At 45.9% G+C, this 23,781-nt stretch overlaps 1 protein-coding gene across 8 annotated transcripts in view; it reads right to left on the bottom strand.

Annotated features, from left to right (window-relative positions):
* CAPZB (capping actin protein of muscle Z-line subunit beta) overlaps window positions 1–23,781 on the bottom strand; it is a 146,983-nt gene that overhangs the window by 73,667 nt on the left and 49,535 nt on the right. For all 8 annotated transcript variants that reach the window (XR_010126987.1, XM_054503615.2, XM_054503607.1 and 5 more), the window contains one exon: window positions 8,031–8,120. Coding sequence is in view for 7 of the 8 variants with exons in the window: in XM_054503615.2 (XP_054359590.1) it covers window positions 8,031–8,120 (90 nt within the window). In the remaining variant the exon portion in view is untranslated. The remainder of the gene's footprint in view (window positions 1–8,030; window positions 8,121–23,781) is intronic.

Genomic DNA, 23,781 nt, shown 5'->3' with positions numbered 1-23,781 from the left:
CATTCCACCGTAATTGTCTGGATTGCCTTTACAGGAGGCAATTAATCGCATTCTTAATTGGATAAAATGAGGAACCATTATGCTGCATGTAACAGAACTCATCAGAATCTGAAGTCACTTCTGGGCAAATCTATGAGGGAGATGGTCAGGTAAGAGCACCCCAGGAAGCCCCACTTCCTCTTTCTAAGCAAATCATGCCATTTCTTCCTGGTGGAGAAGGGCTGCCTGGCTGCCACCTGGACACAAATCAGAGGCTGCACTACTAGGTGGCAGGTCCTCAGGTTGATAACAGTCCGGGGTCATGAAGGGCCGCCATCCTCCAGAGAGGCCAGGATGGGCAGGAAACGGCCAGCTTGGCACCCACCGTCCAGAGCATGCCTCCTGCTCTCCCTGCCTCAGTCCCCACAGCTGCCGCCTATTCACAGAGCAAAAGGCTCACGTGAAAAGATTCACCACAGTTTTCCAAGGAATGGAGTTCATTAAAATACTGCTGGAGGCTTTTGGCTGGAATGTTTTTTCTCCTTGTAAAACGGGAACTATAGCGTTGTTGTCTATAGGAAAGCTCAGAATACGCTCAGAAACATCAGTCACAACAGAGACTATGTAGGGGCTGGTGCATATTACCCATGATTCCATCCATTCCGCGGCTCCTGCTCCAGAGACAACATTCGGCTCAGAGGACAAAACTTCCAGGCAGACCCTAGGATGGGTGGGAGAGAGGAAGCCAAGTTTCCCCACCCTTAACATAAACCCATGGGGAACTATGGTGGAAAAAGCATTTTTTTAATGTTAAAATGTCTTGCATGTGGGCATGTTATGGATTGGAATACAATTTATTTTTTAAATTTTTTCTTATGAGATGGGGTCTAGTTATGTTGCCCGGGCTGGTCTTAAACTCTGGGTTCAAGCGATCCTTCCACCTCAGCCTCCCAAGTAGCTGTAACTTCAGGTGAATGCCACACTCCCAGAGAGAAAACAATTTTTAAATAAGACAGAACATACAATGCTCTCCTTGAGGCAGGCACCTGTGGATTTTCCCCTAAAACCCCAAAAATGTGTATTTGCTCTTCTTTTTTCCTCTATTGACATGAGTACTTTGGGGAAAGAATGAGAAGCACCAAGGCACAAGTCACTGAGAAACCAGTTAAAAGGTGGCGAGCAATGGCTTACAGAAGTGGACAAACATTTACTGATAGCTGGGCACGACCATTAAAGAGCCTCTAACACCTTTATGTGTAAGTAAAAACAAATAAGCACAGCTGCCAGTTATCCTGTTCAATAGATGTACAGCATGCAAAGCTGACCACAGCTAGGTCCTCCTTCCAGAAATTAATTCCCCACAAAATGTCAGCTCCATAGAGCGAGGCCTTTCATCTGGTTCTCTACGAAAACCCTGGCACCTAGAATAGTGTCTGGTGCATGGATGGTGCATTTAATAAATGCTTGCAGAAAGAATAACTCAGTTCTGCAGCTCTTGCTACTCATCCTCAGAGTTTATGCACTGGTCAATGACCAATGGCCTGAGAGAATCCAACTAGGGTCATTCTTTTCGGGGATCAAGCTGAAGAATCCTTGCATTTTGACCTGTGGAGGAGAAGGCAAGGAATAAAGGCTGCACTTCTTCCCAGAATTAAACACAGTGCCTGATTTCCAGGAGGTGCTCAATAAATGTCGACTGAATCCATTACCTTTTCACTTACTTCAGCTGAGACCCTTTTAGAAAGGCAAAAACTTAAAAACAAAACAGGGTCTCATTCCACCCAAACTGGAGTGTAGTGGGGTGATCATAGCTCACTGCAGCTTTGACCTCCTGGGCTCAAGTGATCCTCCCACCTCAGCTTCCTGGGTAGCTGGGACCACAGGCGCATGCCACCATGCCCAAAACATTTTTTAATTTTTAGTAGAGATGCAGTCTCCCTATGTTGCCCAGGCTGGTCTCAAACTCCTGAGCTCAAGAGATCCTCCCACCCTGGCCTCCCAAAGTGCTGGCATTATAAGTGTGAGCCACCAGGCCCAGTCTAAGTGAAGACATTTTAAATGCTGTCTTTGAAATAAAGGACGAAAAATGCTGGTCTGAGATTGTTTGAATGACAAGGCTAAAGGGGAAGCTAGGGAGGAAGAAAATGCAAGCCTGCTTACTCTATTAACACAGACAAAGCAGATCCTATCTGGCCTTCAAGATCCCCAAAGGCAGGGGTAGTCGTCTTGGGTCCCAGGCCCAGTGCACCTTCATCACCTGGGGGACAAAACTGAGTTTTGCTTCACCCCACACAGCTGTCCCTGGAAAAGTGATTTCCAGATTTCATTGCTTTAACTATTAAAGACTGAAAACTGAGCAGCACTGCTTAGCCGACATCAGATATTCTGCTAATCAATCGTATTAATGAACTATTGACTAATAGTATCAGCCTTAACGTCACCAATCAATTACAAATGTGTGTGAGCTGGCTCCATGGGCTGCTTCACGGAGAGCAGGTTTCTGGAAACGTAAGCAGCAGGTCTCCACTCACTCGTTCACTGAGGCCCGAATGTGGACACGTCCCCCAAGCACTCAGCCTTCTCATCTGCCAAATCACACTCCCTGCAGACATCATGCTGCCCTGATGTGGGTGGCAATGCGGGGGTGACAGGGATAATTTCAAAGTATGGCTACTGCTGAGGCTGGCAGTGTGAACACCTATGCCCAGCTGGCTCTTTCTATTTCTAGAGGGCTGTTCTGGCTACTTAAAAAGAAGAATATGCTGAAACGAGTTAACCTATGAAGTTATCAACTCCCCGGTAAAAAATCAGGATGTCTCTTCCACCTTTACCTCACTGGCCTGGATACTTTCCCAGCCCTGATGTCTTCCCCTTGATAGAGTAAAGTCTGGGGACACCCAAGAGCTGAGCCTTAGGGCGACTATAAGAAAGAAAGAAATGAAGGAACTAAAAACATGAAGTGACCAATGTTTGCAAGCAGAGACTTTCTTGCCTAGTTAAACAGATTCATGGCTATTTTTGGTTTGCTCTTAAAAAGGCAAAGGACGGAAGGCCTGCTGGGTGCCAATATGCAGAAACAAACTCCTTCCTCAGCTCAGGGCTCAAAATACACCCCAGCTGAGACATTTCTGCTCTTGCTGCCAGTGTGCAGAGTAAGGCCATAGAAGGGCCAAGTTTATGAAGCCAAGGGAACATCTTCACATCATATGATTCTTGGCCCTCATGCATGTGTGGGTATTTTTGAAACAGCTTAACAACGGATTTCAGCTGGATTCACTCTAGCACAATGGGATTAATATGTAATAAAATGATGTTTTGGCCATCTGCAAAGGAAGGTCATTTCCCACCAATCAGAGCAGGCCTCATAATCCCAAGGCAGCAGAAACTCTGATGCTGGGAAGAAAAAAGAAAGCTGACCTGGCATGATAAATTGGGCTGCCTTGGCCTGGCTGCCAAGCATCCCTCACATTTCTCTTTAATATCACTCTGTAATCAGACCACGGTGGACTGGATCCATTCCCCCACAGTTCCCTGGCCCTGACATCTAAGCGAGGCCATTCCCTTCATGGGGAATGCTGGCAAATCCTAACATTCTCGTCTGTCTTAAAACTGGAGACTTCTTGAAAACAACAATCTCCCCCCCCTTCATTATCTTGGGCAGGTGAGCAGGGAGGAATGACTGCTGTTTGCACGGAGCAGCAGTGCATTAGCTACTTTCAAAACATCTGACTGATCCCAGATTACACGAGACAAAGGCCCGGATCCTTTGCCTTTAGACAGGTGCATAATAGTGTGAATTTTCTGAAATTACCGCTTTGGGAAGAAACTAAAACTGCATGTAAACTTCCACGACACAACAGTATACTCAGCACAGACCAATCCTTACAGAATAAAAGCATTTTGTAAGTTCAGTTAAACAGGAAAAAAGAAAAACTGTCATTCCCAGAGAACAATGGCAGTGATGAAAATAAAACATTCAAAGAAGAAACTTCCAGGATCAGTCACAGGATCCAGTACAAAGCCAGCACACTGCCCCTTAGATAAGCAACAGACGTAGCAAGGAGTTCAAAGCCAGGCCATCAATCAGAAAGTGGCTTTTGAAGCATGTCAATATAGTTTTTTTTCAGTAGACATGGGTTTTCGCCATGTTGGCCAGGCTGGTCTCGAACTCCTGGCCTCAAGTTATCCACCTGCCTTGGCCTCCCAAAGTGCTGGGATTACAGGCATGGGCCACCGCACCTGGCCAATGCATATCAATATAGTTTTAATGAGGCATGCATTACCAGATCCTAATTTGTTGAAAAGTCATGCTCCATTTCCATTTTGACATTCCTCATACTTCAATTAAAAAATTAATGAGAACACCGTTTCCCCAACCCACTCTGGACGATGGGAATCCACTCCGGCCTCTTGTTCAGCCTCTGAAGTAGACAGGGCCCCAGGTGGCCTCCACACAGCTGGTGAGGGGAGCTGGCGCCTCTCAGGCCGCCCCCTGAGGCAGTGGAGGAAAGAGAACCACTAATCATAAATGGCCTGGTTCCGAGAAGGGTTTTTTTGCCCCGTGTGTAGTTCTTGCTTTTAAATTATGTGAATTTAACATTATTCTCCATAATATACCTATGTGTTAACATTTTAGATTACTAATGAATTTAATTAACAGTTTCTCTCCCAACAGGCAAAACTGACACAGCACATAGACACGCCACATTTAATCTGTTGCTTTCAGTGTGACTAACCCAAAGGAACCTGGCAAGCAGGAGAAACCAGACCTCCCGGCGCTCCCAAGCCACATCCCTATCCTGGCTTCTTCCCCATAGAGGCTAAATCATCTAAAGGAGGTGAGGTGGCCATATGTACCTTACAGGGGTGTTGTATGACTTTGAAGAAATAATAAACAACACAAACAGAAGTCCCCAGCTTAGTCCTGGGCACACGGCAGTTATTCAATACATGTCAGCTGTCCACCTCAACCTCAGCCCACCTCCACCAGCTCTAGCATACATTCTACAGAAAACAAAGTTAAAAACAGAAAAGTAAGATTGCCTGAGGTCAGCAGTTCAAGATCAGCCTGGGCAACATAGGGAGAACCAGTTTCTATGCAAAATAAAACATTTAAAAAAATTGGCCCGATGTGGTGGTGGGCGCCTGTAGTCCTAGCTACTTGCAAGGCTGAGGCAGAAGATCATTTGAGCCCAGGAGTTTAGGAGGCTGCATTAAGCTTTGATTGCACCACTACACTCCAGCCTGGGTGACAGAGCAAGACCCTGTTTCAAAAAAAAAAAGGATGCTCTGACAGTAATCTATAGAATGTCACACACTACACCGTATATCAGTGGTAGATACGGTCTGGCACTTCAACCTGTGTCCAAGTACCATCCTGCAACTAAGCTTCAGAGGTGATCTCTCTCATTATCTGGCTATGGCGAAAGACAGCTCTTGATATTCTCCTTCATTCACCATCAATGCTGCAATTTCCCTGTTGAGCCCAGGGAAAACCCACACGGGCAGCAAGGGAACCAGTTGACCAGGTTTTCATAAAAGCAGCTACATGCACATCCCTGAAAGAGAGAGTGATGAGGGAGTCCCGGAGAAAATACACAGCTGTAGTAAAACACTTCAGTTGCCATAAGAACAAAATAGCCTATTAAACACCAGGAAGAGTCTAATGAGAAAAATGTGCTCATCATTTCCTACTTCCATGTTTGGCTCATTTCTAAAATACAGTAATAACTAAATTGGCAAACTAAATTTAAACTCAGCCAAGCATGCTTTCATGCTGAGTTTAGAAGAAAAACAAGCCCCTGCAGCTGACCAAATTAAAGGCAGATCACACCTTCAACTTTTGCCCACCTCTTCCACGTAGGATCAATCATAGATTTCTGACCAAGAAAAATGCAAAGCCATTAAAGCACTTCCCAGACCGCATTCTGTAGTCCTACCTCATAGGACTGATGAGAGTTTAAATATGGCTGCGCATGAGGTGCTGCATACAAGTTCAGCAGTCAGTGGGCTGATGATGGTGACCATTCTCACCACATCAAGTCCAAGGTCTCCTCACCTTCAAGGATACCTCCTACCTATCCAACTTTACACTTCAGTATTTCTCAACAAAGGACATCTCCCCTAACCCCTCCAGCCCACACTGCCCAACCGCCCCCAGCTCACATTTCACACGCTCAGGCCCAGGTTCTACACAAAACTGGACCCAGCCAATCGAATGTGCAGGCCACTGTTTAAAAATCAGGATATTCTGCTGGGCGCGGTGGCTCATGCCTGTAATCCCAGCACTTTGGGAGGCCAAGACAGGCAGATCACTTGAGGTCAAGAGTTTGAGACAAGCTTGACCAACATGGTGAAATCCCGTCTCTAATGAAAATACAAAATTAGTTGGGCACGGTGGTGGACGCCTGTAATCCCAGCTACTGGGGAGGCTGAGGCAGGAGGATTGCTTGAACCGGGGAAGCGGAGATTGCAGTGAACCAGGGTCGCCCCACTGCACTACAGCCCGGGTGACAGAATGAGACTCTGTCTCAAAACAAAACAAAACAAAAACCACCACACACACACAAACCAGGAAATTTTACATAAAACCCCAAATATATGGCTCCTCTAGAAAAATGTGAAAACGAGCAACAGAGGCTCTACTTCCAACAGGGCAACAAGCACCAGGAGTAACGAGGGCAGCTGCTCTCCCGCAGGATCCTGTGCCTCCAGATCCCACCAGGCCCGCTTCAATGATCTTCCTCACTCGCTGACTCCCGGCCGGGGACCCCTGATCCTGAGCACACAGTGGGTTCGTTTGCATCACAACTATGTTACTACCCCCCTGAAACGTCGACTGTCTGGCGGGACCCTCTCTTTTTGATACCTGCCTTCTCTCCACTTATATCACAAGCACATGCAGTTGTCTCTCTGAGCAGCCAGTGACCTCAAGAAACCTCTTTCTTCCTACTTCCTGAATTACTACGAATGAGATACAGCAGGTTCCCAACTCCTTCCACAGGCTCTGCTCTGTGTCACACGCTTGCCTCTCAGCTGGGAGTGTGCATCCCTATAAACATACAAATAGTCGCACTACAGACCTTTCGTGCTGCTGTATAAAGTTTTCTCTGTGAATGACATCCGTGCCTCTCCTAGCAGTCATATATTTTTCCTAGTAAAAATGTTCTGAATGCATACAATGGAATTAAATAAATCACTACAGCATATGAACAAGTTCCCAACCCACTCTAAAAAGATACCTCACTGATGAGCCATGCTTGGCAATGGATAATTACATCCAAGAAGACACAGGACAGTGGAAAAAACAGAGGACCAGACTCAGGGACTCACTGGTCCAAATCCAGCACCAGAACTCACTGCCAAGTGATCAGGGTGATTCGACTGGCCTCTTAGGACCTGATTTTATTTCTTTCCAATATTTCCTATGGCTTTATAGATGTTTTTGAATATTCTGACCACTCTCAAATAATATGGTGCTAGTGAATTTGAGGCAACATCTTGAGACCAATCATTCTGAGCATAAAAATCTATGAAAATGAATAGAATATTTAAAAACTAGATGTGACGGGCCCTTTAACAAGCCAACTTTTGCTTGTTATACCTTTTCAAACTAGAAATGAAGCCACGGAAGCATCTTACAGGTAGACCCTTGTACTATGTTGGCTGGAGAAACTCACACCATAGCAGAGACTGATAGTGTCTGGCCTACGTGCACTGCTGAATGCCTACAGGATGGGTATGGCCTCTTCCTCACCATGTCTAAATGCAAGCTTCTAGAAACTGAAGACAAGGCAGCTGCGGAGGGAGCAGACTGTCATTAACTTTAGAACTCCTAACTTGGGCTTCATCAACACAGATGGTTCTGAATGACAGACCACCATATGAAACTCATCTTCTCTCTGCCTGGAGGAATCTCATAGTCCAGTGGCATGGTCTGCCAGGGAGAGAAAAGGTTTCTTGTGTTGTGAATTCTGCATGGAAAAAGCTACACAAAAACAACTAACTCTTAGCCGCAGTCTCAAATGGAACCATATGAAGGAGGCACATACCAGGTCGATCAGGTCGCTGAGGTTTTTCTCGATTTGCTGGGGAGGCAGGCGCCTCATTAGGTCCAAGGCACAGTCCAGCTGCTGATCACTCTGTGGAGGGAGAAATAAAAGTGCGTCAGTCATTTTTGCCAGAAGGAATATCAAAAACTCCTTTTAAAAAGCATGCTTGCCCAAGGCATTCTAAAACCCAAAGAGCCATGCGGTGGGCCCTCTGCCAGGTCTCTGTGTGCCGGTAGCCTGGAGAGGGGGGCGACTGTGCAGGCTGTCTGCTCCCCTTTGACAGCAGTCTCTGTCTCAAGTGGGGGCATCCAAAAGACCCTGAAAGAAGTGGAAGCAGGCTGGAGATGTCAGAAAGTTCCCTCACCGGCACCCCTGCTCCTGCTCAACAGGCCTTGGCGGCTGCAGATGTCGTGCCTCCCAGTTGGTTCCATGGTGAGCACACTCTAGTAGCGGATTACTTTTGCCCTTTGTTGTAACCTGGGTATAAACATCAGATAACATCCCCAGGCCAGGTCCCTTGATGAGCTCCAAGCGAGCGGGAAAAGCCAGGCAAAGAACAAGTGGCAAGATGCACACGGGGTTAAAAATGCTTCATTCATTCAATGGAAACTTAGGACACTAAGACCTGAACCACACTACAGTCAAGAGCTCACTCCACCCAGCAAACTGGACTGCAAATGCAGTAAACTATGTCACTGTAGCGGCAGAGGACTGGAAAGACAACCATTACTCTTGTTTATCAAGCACTCTTTTAAAAAATGTTTTTAATTTTTTAAAGATAGGGTCTTGCTGTGTCACCCAGGCTGGAGTGTAGTGGCATGATCTTGGCTCCCTACAACCCCCACTTCCCAGGCTCAAGTGATCCTCCCACCTCAGCCTCCAGAGTAGTTGGGACCACAGGTGCATGCCACCACACCTGGCTAATTTTGTATTTTTTTTGGGGGGGAGGGGGAAACATGGGGTTTTGCCACATTGCCCAGGCTGGTCTTGAACTCCTGGGCTCAAGCAATCGAGCTGCCTTGGCCTCCCAAAGTGCCCAGCCCAAGCACCTTTTTAAAGCTATGCATCCTGTGCTTCACCACACTCTCCTCACAGTATATATGCTGCAAATATTTACTAAGAGCCACCGTGTACCAGTCACCATAAATATAAAAAAATAAATAAAGGGAGGGGGAGAGGAAGGGAACTGAGTGCAGGCAAGGCTGGTAAAATGCAAAGTAAATTCAATGCACAGTGGGTTCTAACACAGAAGGCTAGACCTCAGGAGATGAGACAAGAAATAAAGTGAGAAAGGTGGGCCAGGTACAATGGTGAAGACCTGTGTATGCAACTCTAAGAAGTACAGGTGACTCCAAGTAAGGCAGATGGAGTCCCCAACACTACCCAAGCAGAGAGCCACTATCTGATTTGTATCTGGAATCTGCTCTGCTCAGACCAATTTCAGGATTTTTGGAAGGCCTAAATCAACAAGCTATAGTCTCATAAAATACACAAAGTAATCCTCAAAATGCCACATTTGGCCTTAATGAAATACAACTTTGAATATTACCAGTTATACTCCAGGTCTGTTAACCACAAGTAGGCCGTGGGGCAAGGACCCACTTCATAGTCACCAAAGACATAACACATTACTAAGGACAGTCAATTTCATTTTTTTTTTTCCAAAAAGATATCGACATGGCATATATAGCCGGCTGTTTTAAAAAAGAATGAAAGAAAAGAAAAAGCCTGTCCCTTGCTCAAGATGGCTATCAGTGACAGTTCATCCTGGAACACACAATGAACTGGCTCCCCTGAAAAGAGAAAAGAAAAACACCACACCAGAAATTCTACCACTTGTTTTGCTTAATGCCAGCAACCATGAATTCCCTACTTGTGCCACGCATTTCTATGCCAACATGTGTCAGCCAAGGCCACAGTGACGGGTTTGGCCCACTGGCATGAGAGGAAATTTTAACACCACATCTCGGGCAGAACACACAGATAAGCTGATTTGACTCTAGAGAGACATATTCAATTCCCAATACTGCCATTCATTAACTTATGGCCTTGGGCGGGTTTCTTAATCTCTAGAAGTCTCTATTTATTTATCCATAAAATGGGAACACAGTATCTTCCTTAGAGAGTTACAATAATTTAGTAATGCATGTGAAATGTTTAATACACAGTAGTATGTGTTTAATGATTGGGGATATTGAGTGCATACAAATAAACATATAGCTTTTAAATATTTTTAAAAATTTTAAATGATTCCCCTGCCCAACCTCCCTGCCCCTCAACCCAGCCCTGGATCTCTCTCTCTCTTGCTCCCCTTAAACTAGAGCCAATGTTCAAACTCAATACAAAGCTGTGTATTCTCTTGGCCAAGCAAGAACAGAAAAACCTAAATGATTCAAGTCAAACTCGTTAAAAGGTATAAACTAGTATTTCTCAACTAGGGATGATTTTGCACACGTGCACACACATACACACATACCTCCAACAACCCTGCCAGGAGACATCTGGCAATGTATGGAGACATTTTTGTCACAACTGGGAGAGAAGAAACTACTGACATATAACGGGTAGGGGCCAGGGATGCTTCTAAACATCCCAAAACGCGATACACAGCCTCCCCACAACAAAGAATCACCTGGCCCAAACGTTAACAGAGTTAAGGCTGAGAAGCCCTGGGCTAAAAATAATTGCTTTGGGGGCTGCAGATTCCCAGAATCTGATCGATGATAAAGTCCCTCTCAGGAAGACTGCACATGCAAGGAAACATTTTATACACAATTCTAATTTAAAGACCACACATACACTTTCGGAGGCCAGGGCGGGCGGATCACGAGGTCAGGAGATCGAGACCATCCTGGCTAACGTGGTGAAACCCCGTCTCTACTAAAAACACAAAAAAATTAGCCAGGCGTGGTGATGGGCGCCTGTAGTTCCAGCTACTAGGGAGGCTGAGGCAGGAGAATGGCGTGAACCTGGGAGGCGGAGCTTGCAGTGAGCCCAGATCACTCCAGCCTGGGCGACAGAGCGAGACTCCGTCTCAAAAACAACAACAACAACAACAACAAACCCACACATAACCCCTAAAAATTTCTGGTCTTCAGAAAGTATCTCAACTAGATATTAGCAATCCTCCTTATAAATGAAAAGCAAATTAAGATATAAGTAAGCCTGTCTAATTTGAAACTGTGATCCAGACAGAACACAGAAGGGATTAACTAGAAAACTGAGCAGGAACTTAGGTCTAGGAAAAGACCTAAGTTGACCAGAGAAGCTCAAGGTGAAAGACACTGTTTTAACCCTTCTTCGGTGCCTGTTCACAAGTCCAGTTCCAATATGCTGATCACATCCCCACCCCGCAAGGGGGCTGGACAGTCCTCTGTAGGCCTGTATCTAGTTGACAGCACTAGAATACTACTACGAAAAGATCTGACTCATATTTTGCGTTAATCCCAATTAATCTTAATTGGAAATGTTTCACTACGAATTTCTAGAGCTAAGGATGTTTAACTATCATTCAATAAGGAAATGACTAAATGCTTCCCATAGGTGAAGCAACATAGGAAAGCTTAACGACAGCTTTTAAGACGTTAAAATTAGAGTTAACTAGAGCCATTTACTTGGGAGTCATCCCAAACCCTAAGGGGTCCAAACAGGAAATGGTACTGGAGAATGAAGCAGATGTGGATGACCTTCAGCTACAAGCAACAACGTAAGTGACCCAGGAAATGGAACGATGGGGACGGAGGGAGGGGGCCAATCCCAAGGGCCTTCCTAGGATGCTGTCACTTTTATATAAAGCTCAATAACGAGCAATAGTGAACATTCTTTTTTTTTTTTTTAAAGATACGCTCGCACTCTGTTGCCCAGGCTGGAGTGTAGTGGCACAAGCTCAGCTCACTGCAACCTCTATCTCCTGGGCTCAAGCTATCCTCCTATCTCAGCCTCCTAGGTAGCTGGGATTACAGGCACACGCCACCATGCCTGGTTAATTTTTGTTTTTCTTGAGACAGGGTCTCACTTTGTTACCCAGGCTGGAGTATAGTGGCGCAATGTCAGCTCATTGTAGCCTCGACCTCCCAGGCTCAAGCCATCCTCCCACCTCAGCCCTCCAAGTAGCTGGGGGCCACCATGCCTGGCTAATTTTTTGTAGTTTGGTAGAGATGGGGTTTCGCCATGCTGCCCAGGATGGTCTCAAACTCTTGACCTCAAGCGATCCACCCACCTCGGCCTCCCAAAGTGCTGGGATTACAGGCATGAGCCACCATGCCCAGGCTGGTCTCAAAGTCCTGAGCTCAAGCGATCCACCTGCCTCAGCCTCCCAAAGTGCTGGGATTACAGGCGTGAGCCACTGCACCTGGCCATGAACACTCTTATTATTTAGACATGTGTTTTAGACTAATATAACAAGGCTTTTTTTTTTCTTTAAGCCAAGACAAAGGAATGATAAATACAACATTTAAGAAGAGTAGAAGAGCAGTTCCAGGGAAGCCACGAGGGGAAGATGAAAGCTATACTGTCTAGGTCTCACATGGAATGGCAGGTTCACAGGTATTCATCATCATCGCGATGCTTAAGTTATGATTATCAGATATCTAAACTTTTTTTAAAGGTAACAGAAAAAACTACCAGTATGCAGGGAGCAGTGGTGCGTGCCTGTAGTTCCAGCTACTCGGGAGGCTGAGGCAGGAGAATCGTTCAAGCCCAGGAGTTCTGGGTTGTAGTGTGCTATGCCCATCAGGTGTCCGCACTAAGTTTGGCATCAATACGGTGACTTCCTGGGAGCAGGGAGCCACCAGGTTGCCTAAGGAGGGGTGAACCGGCCCAGGACAGAAATGGAGCAGGTCAAAAAATACAAGGAAGAGCAAGTAAAGAGAGGGCTTAGGACTCAGGAGTCCAGGGTCCAAGGTATGCCCTGTCACTAGATGTAGATGTCTGTGTGCTTTGGACTGCTCACTTAACCTCGCGGCCTGGGATTTGGCCCAGATGAACTCTAAGACTCCTTCTAGATGGAGTGCCCTCCTACTGCGAGAGCAGACATGCCCAACCGCCACACCCTTCAAAACAAGACCATCATCCTGGATTTGGCCACTTGCAGGCCAGCAACTGGGCTACAGTTCAACAACTGTGCACTGAGTGCCAACCCTGGGCCAGGCCCTGAATCCGGCCCAACAAATGAGACCCAGTCCCAAGCCTCAAGGAACCAATTGTCCATAAAACAGCAAATAACCACAAGGTCGTGTGGTGTGTACAATGATGAGACAGAGAAGGTACAAAGAGACGAGACAAGGCACAGTTCACAACACACTGATTTGTACTTCTTTGTGCCAATTATTTTCCTCAGACTTCCCTCCCTCACATGGCTACAAAATCAACAGAAGGCGAGTCAGGGGAAGTCAACTGTTACCCCGTGGCTAAGAGCTCTCCACAGGCCAGCTCCTTCAAAACTCTGACTGGTCCAGGCACCTCCTTCATACAATGAGCTTTACCAGTTCCACCTCCCAATGGTGTGCTCCAGGTGGAAAGGTAAATAGTAAAAGAAGGACCATTCCTCCTTATCCTCCGGAATTCTCTGCCCATTCAGTTAATCATCTGATCATTATGTGAGTGTTTCCTAGGTAACAAGCACTGTTTTTGATGCTAAGTGGTGAACATAAAAGTCTCTGCTCTTCATGGAGCTTATGGTGCAGTCAAAATCAGTATGGAAAAAAAAAATCAAGGAAGAGTCCTTGTTAGGATGTCAAATAATAAGGAGGGGACAGTTATCCCATTTTAAGCTGGCAAGGCTCCAAGGGGTAGGTTTAGGGGGTTTTTTGTGTTACTTTCTTATTTTGGTATATAAACTGAGATAAGAAATATTTCACTTCCTGTTTTCACATGATTTAAAGAAAAAGCATAAAACTGCTTAAATCACCCTGCAATAAATAAAACCACCATTAATACGGACTAAAACAATTTTTCAGAATAAGAAATCAGTCAAATAAAACCCTACCATCTAAATATCTGCTGCAGTGTTCAGACATCTGACGGTATTGTGAAATCATCTGCATATAGGAAAACTTGGCCTACTAGGCAAACTCCAGGGCAAAGTCTGATTTGGAAACCATAATCAAGTGAGATGTAACCAGTCCCCACACTCCAAGTTTGGTAGAGTAAACACACCATCCACAACAATGTCAATGTCAGAGTAGAGGTGCCCACTAAGTAGGGCAGGGAGCCCCAGAAGATGTCTCAGAATGGGGCCACAGGAGCAGGTTAGCCCTGGATGAGGTGTGCCTTTCCAGGCAGCAGGTGCAGCAGGCTAAGGAGAGGTGAGCCAGGTGTGTGGAGGAGGTGGGGAACCATGGGGCATGGCCTGCGGAGGAGATTGGGTCCTTGTCACAAGGGCCAGATCACACCCAAACTACTCAGGGGGCAGCTAAGCTGGCCCCAGGAGCTAGGCTCAGAACCTCACTTCTCCCCGCAGTTTTTTGCTCCTTGCTCCTGTCCAGTTTATAGGTAAGGCGTCTGTGCCACATTCTTTAAAATCCACTTTTCTGTGAAGGTTTTGGAGCCCCTAGAGATTTTTCCACAGGGGAATGACGACTGCTGTTGTGACTTAGAAGGCGAAGCAGATTATATTTTCCAAAAATCACCGTAACAAGCGGTCCCACCCCACATGCTCCTCTTGCAGCGTGACTGTGACACTCTTCCCACTTGCAGCGGGGGGAGCGGAGGCGGGGGGAGCTGTGTCCCCTCCACCTTGGAACCGGAGGAGCTTTTGTAACTTTTTATCACCAGAGCCCAGCATAAATGATGCCCTATGACTTGTGAGCCCACAAGAGACAACGCAGCTTCTCCCTGCCTGCTGAACACACAGGCCTGGAGCCCACTCGACTGCCCCGAGGCCACCCTGTGCAGAAGAGTCCCTGAGACTCCATGGACAGAGGGAGGCCCACTGAGACCCCAGGTGCTCCAGGCTCCCACTGTTCCAGCTTTAGCTATCTGACTGCAACAGCATGAGACCCCAAGCCAGAACCACCCAGCCAAGGCCCTCCTGAACTCCTGACCCACAGAAACCATCAGAGACAATGAAATGAATTGTTTCTTTAAGTCACTAGGTTTCGGGGTGGTTTTGTTAGACAGCAATAGTAACTGACACAGAAGGATTTGTCTGGTGACCTTGGGGAGACAGCCTGACCAGAGACGAAACTGGGGACAGAAGAGCTAGCAGAGGAGCCTCTACAGCAACCAGGTCTCTGGCTGGATGGCCGGAGAGGAGGAGAGCCAAAGACTTTAAGGTCACAACAGATAGGACGAGGTCAGTTACTGGAAATGGGAGGAAGCCCAAGGAGCCTGAGATGACTATGTTTCCTAGCTGGGGCCAACTGCTAGAGGATGGTGCCACAGCCTCACCAGAGTGTGTATGTTTTGTGTGTGCTTTTAAAACCCACTGTTTTTAATTTCAAAGACAGGCACAGGCAGTAACTCAAATTGCTAATGCTTGCAAGCAGAGGTCCTGCTTGGCCTGCTGTAGTGGCTGGTTAAGGCAGATTTGTGCTTAACAGCATCTGTCTGTACATAAACAACCAACCAAAGCTTCAAGGCCTTCAGAGTTTGTTCTTAAGTTCATCAAGACCTTCACTCGTTTACATTCCCGAGAGGCTTAGCAAATAACTTCATAGACAGCACAAAGGTAAACTCTGCTGGCGCCCAGAATGACTTACCACAAATTTATGGAGTCTCACTTAACCATGGTTTGTCTTGTATAATCTGTGACCCAATAAACAACTTTGTTTAAACGTCGAATCTGTTTTCTGCCATGTGGCCCGGGAACAGTTTGTGCTGGGGGCAATTTGGAGAAGGAATCCTGGGCCAGCCCAGCCAACCACTCATCTTTAGGTCACTCTGGAAAACTGCACATTTTGGATTAATAAAAAGAAAAGTGCTTCCTCCACTGCCTGAGTGTCCTCTGGGATGTGACGATAGCTGTGCAGGAGGGAGATGCCTCAAACACAAACACACGAATACTCCTTGGATGACTTTCTGTTCCCATGGGAAAATCCAATACCCTCGCTGTCAAGGGAATCACAGACACGGCGGAAGTCCACTTGGCGGACCAAGCCTTCTTCAACCTTTTGGGGTCTGCTGTCTACCATCATAGCTGAGTCAATGTCATCTTTTTAAATTGAGGTTTTTTTGTTTGTTTTGTTTTTAAAAAAGTAACCATTCTAGTCCTACTCTGACCAAACAGACGAACACAAAACCCTGGGAGATGGCAGGGCAACATGAAGGAGGAGGCTGGCTCTGTGGATGACCCACCAGCCAGAATGGGTGACCTGTTGTTATATGAGAAATAAACTCCTATCTCATTTGAGGAATAAAATGTAACCATTTTAGGGTTGGACATAGTGGCTCACGCCTGTAATCCCAGCACTTTGGGAGGTGGAGGCGGGTGGATCACTTGAGGTCAGGAGTTCAAGACCAGCATGGCCAACATGGTGAAACCCCATCTCTACTAAAAATACAAAAATTAGCCAGGGCATGGTGGCAGATGCCTATAATCCCAGCTACATGGGAGGCTGAGGCAGGAGAATCACTTGAAACTGGAAGGCGAAGGTTGCAGTGAGCTGAGATCATGATACTGCACTCCAGCCTGGGTGACAGAGGGAGACTGTCCCCACACCCTCCCCACACCTGCCAAAAAAAAAAAAAGAAAAATTGCCATTTTAAAATGAACAATTCAGTGGCTATGTTAAGGTCATTTGGATTACCGTGAAAACATAACTGCTTTATGTGTCTCTTTTTTTTTTTTTAATAAACAAGTCCCTCCTTTAAAAAATTCTGTTGGGATCACAGAAATTAGATCTGGACTGACATCTCAATTTCATCTGAGTCCTGCTCCTTTATTTGACGATGCATAATGAGGTCCAGCGCAAGTTTTGCCAGACTGCACAGACAGAGGCAAAATCCGCACCTAAACCCGGATCTTCTTCGTGTTTTGAGGCCTGGCTCTGCCCCGAGCCCTTCTCCCCCATGAGTCTTTCATCCAGGGACTGTGTAAGTGACTGGCAAACACAGCTGAACAGTGAGATGAGATTCTCGCCCTCAAAGAGCTGTGACCTAGGTAGAGGACAGCCAGAAAAAAACAGCAGGAAAGAATTACACCATCCTCCTACATTCAACACCCAGCATCCCAGCTACCCCATTATTTTCGAGGACTGGTCCTCCCGGTGATTTGTCCAGGTCATCAAGGTATCAACTTTTAAAAAAAATTCTAGAAGACAGCAATCTCTCTAAAATGTATTACCTGCTCTACATTTTTACACAATGCAAATGATCACAGGACAATGCAATGAACACAACTAAACCATTTCTCATTAGCCTAAGGACACTGTATGAGTAGCCATTCTTGGAATGGCGCCCTGTGTCTGCTTTTTACATTTATCTGCTTCTTCTGCCAGGCTGTCAGCTACACTTCCTCAACTAATATGTTGCTTCTAATCTGCTATGGGGTTGAGAACCCAGAAAATTAGAAATCTGCTCTCATTTCAAACAAAAAAAAAGAAACTTTGAGAGAAGGAATAAATCAGGTTGATAACCTGGGGTCCAGAGTCACAGGCCACAAATAGTTTGTAAGTACCTTGACACTATATGAAGATTACTTCTTCCTTTTCTTAAAGAAGTTCAAGACTCCAAAGGCAGAGATACGATATACTAATAATTCCTACTTTCCCATACAACCTGCATAAGCAAGTCACCACCTCATCCCTTGGAACCTCAGTCTTCTTTAAAACCTGGGCCCGATGGTACTGTCTACCTCACGGGCCACTGGGAACAAGGTACCATGTCTGGGCCATAAGGGCACCGCCCACAGAGCATCCTCCATAAAGGGTAGGAACTCTCCCAGAGAGTAAAGCACATGGCTTATCTGCCAGGACTTTTACATAACATTTTCTAGGTGCTAGAGGGCCCTTTCTGCCTGGATTTTTCCCTCACTTGACACAGGTTTTCCATTCAGGCTGCCAGGAGTCTCTAGAAAGGCAGGCAGAGTGTTATGTCAGTTTCCAAGTCATTAAGCACCCGCAAAGGAGGGCTTGCACAGCACTCACTCCACACAACCGCCCCTGCCCTGAGTACGATGGAGCACATGGCTTCCCTAAAGCCACAAGGAGAAGAGAGGCAGGGACAGTGAGAGCTGAAGGAATTCCACATGTGTCCACGGAAGATCACCTTCCCTTTGTTTTCCTGCACTCTAGTAACCCCCTCATGCAGCTTGCTTTCTGAAGCCCTCTGCTCCATTTCCCCAGCCCAGGACAGCATCAAGAAATATTTCCACCATCTCATCTATTTGAACCTTCTCCCTATTTACTGGTGCTCCCAAACCCATCTGAGGCCATCGAAACCAGACAACTGTGGCAGCACTAGCAGAGTCCCCAAACACCCTGACACCCTCACCGGCAAGGAAAATTTCCACGCGCCTCTCCCTGGCATATTTATTCCAGAGGAAAACTTAGCAACCTACACACTACACACTAGGCTCTGTGTCAAACTCTACAACAGCCATCAGTTGATTTTTCCCTTACACATCCCTCCAGGAAGTGAAATATCCGAAATGAGTCACACTCAGGAGTTGCAGCTATACTTCCACTGTAGATTTTTTGGATAACCAATTCACTGTTTACACTCCGAAACCTCTAATTGCTGAACACAGAACAGTTCCTTTGCAGAGATCAAAGCTTACCTGGTGAACCTGGCGAAACGACAAAAATTCTCAAAAAGGAGTTAGCCATCCGGAGAGCCAGAGGAGGGTGGCTGTACAAGCACATTTTAATTGGCAAAGCAGAGTCACTGCCCAGCAAGGAAGAGTATGCAGAGGTTTATTCTGCTGTTCTTCTATTTCCCCTTTAAGGCATATGTCTCTTACCCCTGCACCCTCCAACTCTAGTCACTCCCAGCACATAGCTGGCGGCCACCCACCCGCACCCGCACCTCAGAGAGCTTGCTGATCCCTTAGCCGTGCACTGAAGCTTCCAAGCAGCTCTACCTAAAGGCAATCACTGCCTGCTTTTTACAACACATACAAAGCAAATGGGCTAACCTGATGCACAGAAAAACCCTGGGTCACATGATGACCGACAAACTCATTGCTCAGGATCACTCTCTGCCATGTTTCTCAGGCACTGTGCTTGGCTCTGCTGGCCAACTGAGTGAGCTGGAGCATTTTCTCTTGGGTGTGCCTACCCCTCCACCTGTCCAACTTTAAAACACAGAATCACAGGGATGTTACACTAACGGGGACCCTAGAAACCATCTAAACGGTGGAAAATTGAGGCCTGGACTGACCCATAACAAATGAGACATCACATAATAGCAAATGAACCATGATCAGAAAACAAATCTCTTTAGTACACAGTTTAGTGCTTCTGCTTATACAGGTTGAGCAGCCCTAACCCAAACTTTTTGAGCGCAGACATGAGGCTCCAATGAGCATATTGGACTTTCGGATTAGGAGTGGTCGACCAGTAAGTTCTGCAAATATTCCAAAATCTGAAAAGAATCCAAAGAAGTCCCAAATCCAAAATGCTTCCGGTCCCAAGCATTTTGGATAAGAAACCTGTAGTTTAATCATCAGTCAAAATTTAAGAATAGAGCTGATTTTGGGCCGGGCACAGTGGCTCACGCCTGTAATCCCAGCACTTTGGGAGGCCGAGGTGGGTGGATCACGAGGTCAGGAGATCAAGACCATCCTGGCTAACATGGTGAAACCCCGTCTCTACTAAAAATACAAAAAATCAGCTGGGGGTGGTGGCGGGCGCCTGTAGTCCCAACTACTCGGGAGGCTGAGGCAGGAGAATGGCATGAACCCAGGAGGCGGAGCTTGCAGTGAGCCGAGATTGCACCACTGCACACCAGCCTGGGTGACAGAGTGAGACTCCGTCTCAAAAAAAAAAAAGAATAGAGTTGATTTTATCCAAGAAAATACTACTTCGGGCTGGGAGCAGTGGCTTACACCTATAATCCTAGCACTTTGGAAGGCGGAAGTGGGCAGATCGCTTGACCCCAGGAGTTCAAGACCAGCCTGGGAAACATAGCGAGACCCTGTCTCTACAAAAAACTTTTTAAATTAGCCAAGTGTGGTGGTGCATGCCTGTAGTCCCAGCTACTCGGGAGGCTGGGGCGGAAAGATCACCTGAGGTTGAGGCTGCCCAGTCTGCGTAACAGAATGAGATCCTGTCTCAAAAAAAAAAAAAAAAAAAAAAGAAAAGAAAAGAAAATACTCTTTGACTCTTTTGAATAAAATTCTACATTATTAGCATTAACAATGGCAGTATTAAGAATATTTATATATTGTCCAGACTGGGCACATTGGCTCACATTTGTAATCCCAGCACTTTGGGAGGTCTAGGTAGGCAGATCATTGAAGCCAGGAGTTCGAGACTAGCCTGGAGAACATGGCAAAACCCAATCTCCATCCAAAATATAAAAATTAGCCAGGTGTGGTGGTGTATGCCTGTAGTCCTAGCTACCCAGGAGGCTGAGGTATGAGAATCACTTGAACCTGGGTGGCCGAGTTTGCAGTGAGCTGAGATAGCACCACCGCACTCCAGCCTGGGTGACAAGGTGAGACCCTCTCTCAAAAGAGATTTGAAAAAAAAAAAATACTTATATATTGTCCAGATAATTTTATTTTTAAGTTAATTGATCTTTATTAAGAATACTAGGTATCCAAAAGGCAAACCAATTTCAAAAGCAAAAGGGAAGGAAACTAACAACAGCTAAGGGTGGCCCGGCATGGGCCAGGCGCTGCACCCTGTGGGTTTCAGGAGAGCCTGCAACAGCTGCAGGAGGTGGCTCTTGGGTACCCCAGTTTCACAGATAAGTAAAGTGAGGCCCTGAAGGGTTAGGTGACTTGCCCCAGAGCACTGAATGACACAGAAGGACATAACACAAGTCCCCTCCCATGCCCAAACATTCTCCAAAGAATGTTAAACAATCCCAATGAAATAAAATTAATTTCTAATGACTTGTAGGGAACAACTTGCAAGCTCACGAAATCAGATAGGGGCAATGAGTCTCTTCTCCCGGGATGAACAAACTATGGACAATGCCATCTACTACCAAATTCTGAAATCTGTCACCATGGATTACAGGCTGTATTCTCACAAACACTATCCCTGGCAGGTGGATTTGTCAAAAACAAGAAAGCCTTTCCCACACAGTTTCTCTGGTTGACGGTTTCCTGGACCCCTTGAGAAGATCTGCAAGGCGCCATCACCTTGTGTCTGATCATTAATGTTTCACAGATGTCTACAGCTGCTGCCTCCACATGATCCTGGCTGGTTTCATGTAACAAGCGACTAATCCCTCCACTTTGTCAACTGGCAGTTAGACACATAATTATGGGCAATCCTGAGACGTCTTCAAGGGATGCCATACATGTTGTTCATTTCCCCCTTGATGGCACAAGAAATTCAAGAAGTCTTTCACAAAAGTGGAAGCTGAGTAAAGCAGGGTGTTCCTGTCTTCCAAATAACAGTTAAAAGAAAAAACAATTCAGAAAAATGTCGACCACGTGTTCACTGACGAAGGCTAAGAAAAGTAAACTACTTTTTTCATGGCAGAAGCAGCCAATTCACATAAACCAAACAGATTTATAAGATGGCCTGGATGAAATCTATAATATTGGACACAGGTTTACTCCAACAAAACCCTGCACATGGCTTCCAAAGACATCGGGGAGAAGCTTCGGTCCAACCTGCAAACACAGCACAAATGGGCACGTCTTGATGGGAAAGCAGAAAGGTTTAAAGGATCTGGAAAAAACGAAGGCTCCATCAATCCAAATATTTTATCTAGAAGGGGGTGGTGCTGCTTTTTTGACTTATGTCCAAAAGGAAGCTTGAGGAAAAGAACACAGTGCTTATTGATCCAAAAACGCACTTGGGCTATTTCTTCCCTGGGCTCCTAGGCTCCAATTTCAGATGCCTGTGTGTGAATCAATATGGAAGACTCTATCCAATCTCTACTTGTCCCTGTCGGCCTTCCCTATCCAGCTCAAGGGTAACTCTCTATTACAGCACCACGCTCTACACTAACAACCACGGGCCCAGCACTGCAGAGCACAACAGAATTCTGCAACAACTGGCCCGCTGGCTCCCCTAAATAGACCACCAAAGTTTTTAACATATTTTAGTGACAGAAATGTACAATGCAACACTCTACCCACCCATGATACCTTTGCAAACTTAACCCAAGACCTGTCATAATGTTGCCCTCTTCCAATTAATGTCAGGACCCACTGGGCAGGGAGATGCCTGAAACATGACATCCTTTGGGCTTTGATTTTCTAGACCAAAGACAGAGGCCTTGCTGGTCTGCAGCTGGCAGAAAGACCTTGGAAGTAAGACACACAAGAGTTCAAAGCCCATACTCGCCATTTCCTAGCAATTAAGGTCTGAATAATTCCTTCACCTCTCTGAGCCTCAATTCCTTCATCTGTTCAGCGGGAATAATAATAAAACCTATCTTACAGGGTTATTTTGAGAACAATATCACAAAATATGTGTAAAGAAACTAGTGGAATTCCTAAAACAACAAATATTCAATTAAATAAAAAAACAGGTATTGGCTGGGCATGGTGGCTCACATCTATAATCCTAGCACTTTGGGAAGCTGAGGCAAGAGGACAGCTTGAGGCCAGGAGTTTGAGACCAACCTGACCAACAGAGTAAGCCTTTTTTTTGTTTTGTCTTTTAAGGGTTAAAAAAATACAAAACAGGTATTATCACCATCCTCTTATACAGAACTTAATTCCAGAAAACATAAGATTATAATGTTTCTAGCCAAGTGCAGTGGCTCATGCTTGGAACCCCAGCACTTTGGGAGGCCGAAATGGGAGGATCACTTGAGCCTAGGAGTTCAAACCAGCTTGAGCAACACGGTAAAACCCCGTCTCTACAAAAAATACAAAAATTAACTGGGCATGCCTGTAGTCCCAGCTATTTGGGAGGCTGAGGTGGGAGGACAGATTGAGCCTGGGAGGTCGTGGCTGCAATGAGCCACGATTGTGCCACTGCACTCCAGCCTGGGGGACAAAACGCCCAAAAGGCAGGAGAGTGGGTAGCCACAGAACAAGGGGCCTGATAATCAAGTCAGTCAAAAAGTTTTTTTTTCCTTTGTCTCAAAGGAAAAAAAAAACCACTCATTATAATATGGAATTAAACATACACACACTCTCACTTATGTAAGTTAACATTCCCTAAAGGCATAAGAGTGGGTAGCCACGGAACAAGGGGCCTGAAAATCGAATCAGTCAAGGCCGCTCCTTTTTGGTTCCTTTGGGTAAGCCAAAATGATCTTTACTAGTGGAAACATTATTCCTCCATCAACAGACAAGTTTCCTGAGAGCTGGTGAACATCTTGCCAACAAGACATATTTCGCAAGCTCAAAACCTTCTTTCTTTCCATCCCCAATCAAACGCTGAGTGTTATGTCTCAAGAAGAAAGCTGGCTGAGGAAGGAGCTTAACATCCTTCCATGAGCAAAAAAAATTAAAGAAAGGGAAGCAACAAGTTCCAGTTCCAAAATAGCTTTTTGATAACTAGGAACTAAGCCCAGCCCTGGACAGTATTACTGACTCTCACCACCACCTAAAGCAGGCTCTGCCAAACACAGCACAACAACCAACTGCTACTAACAACTCTCACTAAGCAGGTACTGCACAGCAGGCGCTGACTTAGGGCTTAAAACACAGCGATAAAAGTAACAGCTAAAA

This window comes from Pongo pygmaeus, chromosome 1 (assembly GCF_028885625.2).
Source record: "Pongo pygmaeus isolate AG05252 chromosome 1, NHGRI_mPonPyg2-v2.0_pri, whole genome shotgun sequence".
Lineage (NCBI taxonomy): Eukaryota > Metazoa > Chordata > Mammalia > Primates > Hominidae > Pongo > Pongo pygmaeus.
This window is presented reverse-complemented; position numbering and strand designations above follow the sequence as displayed.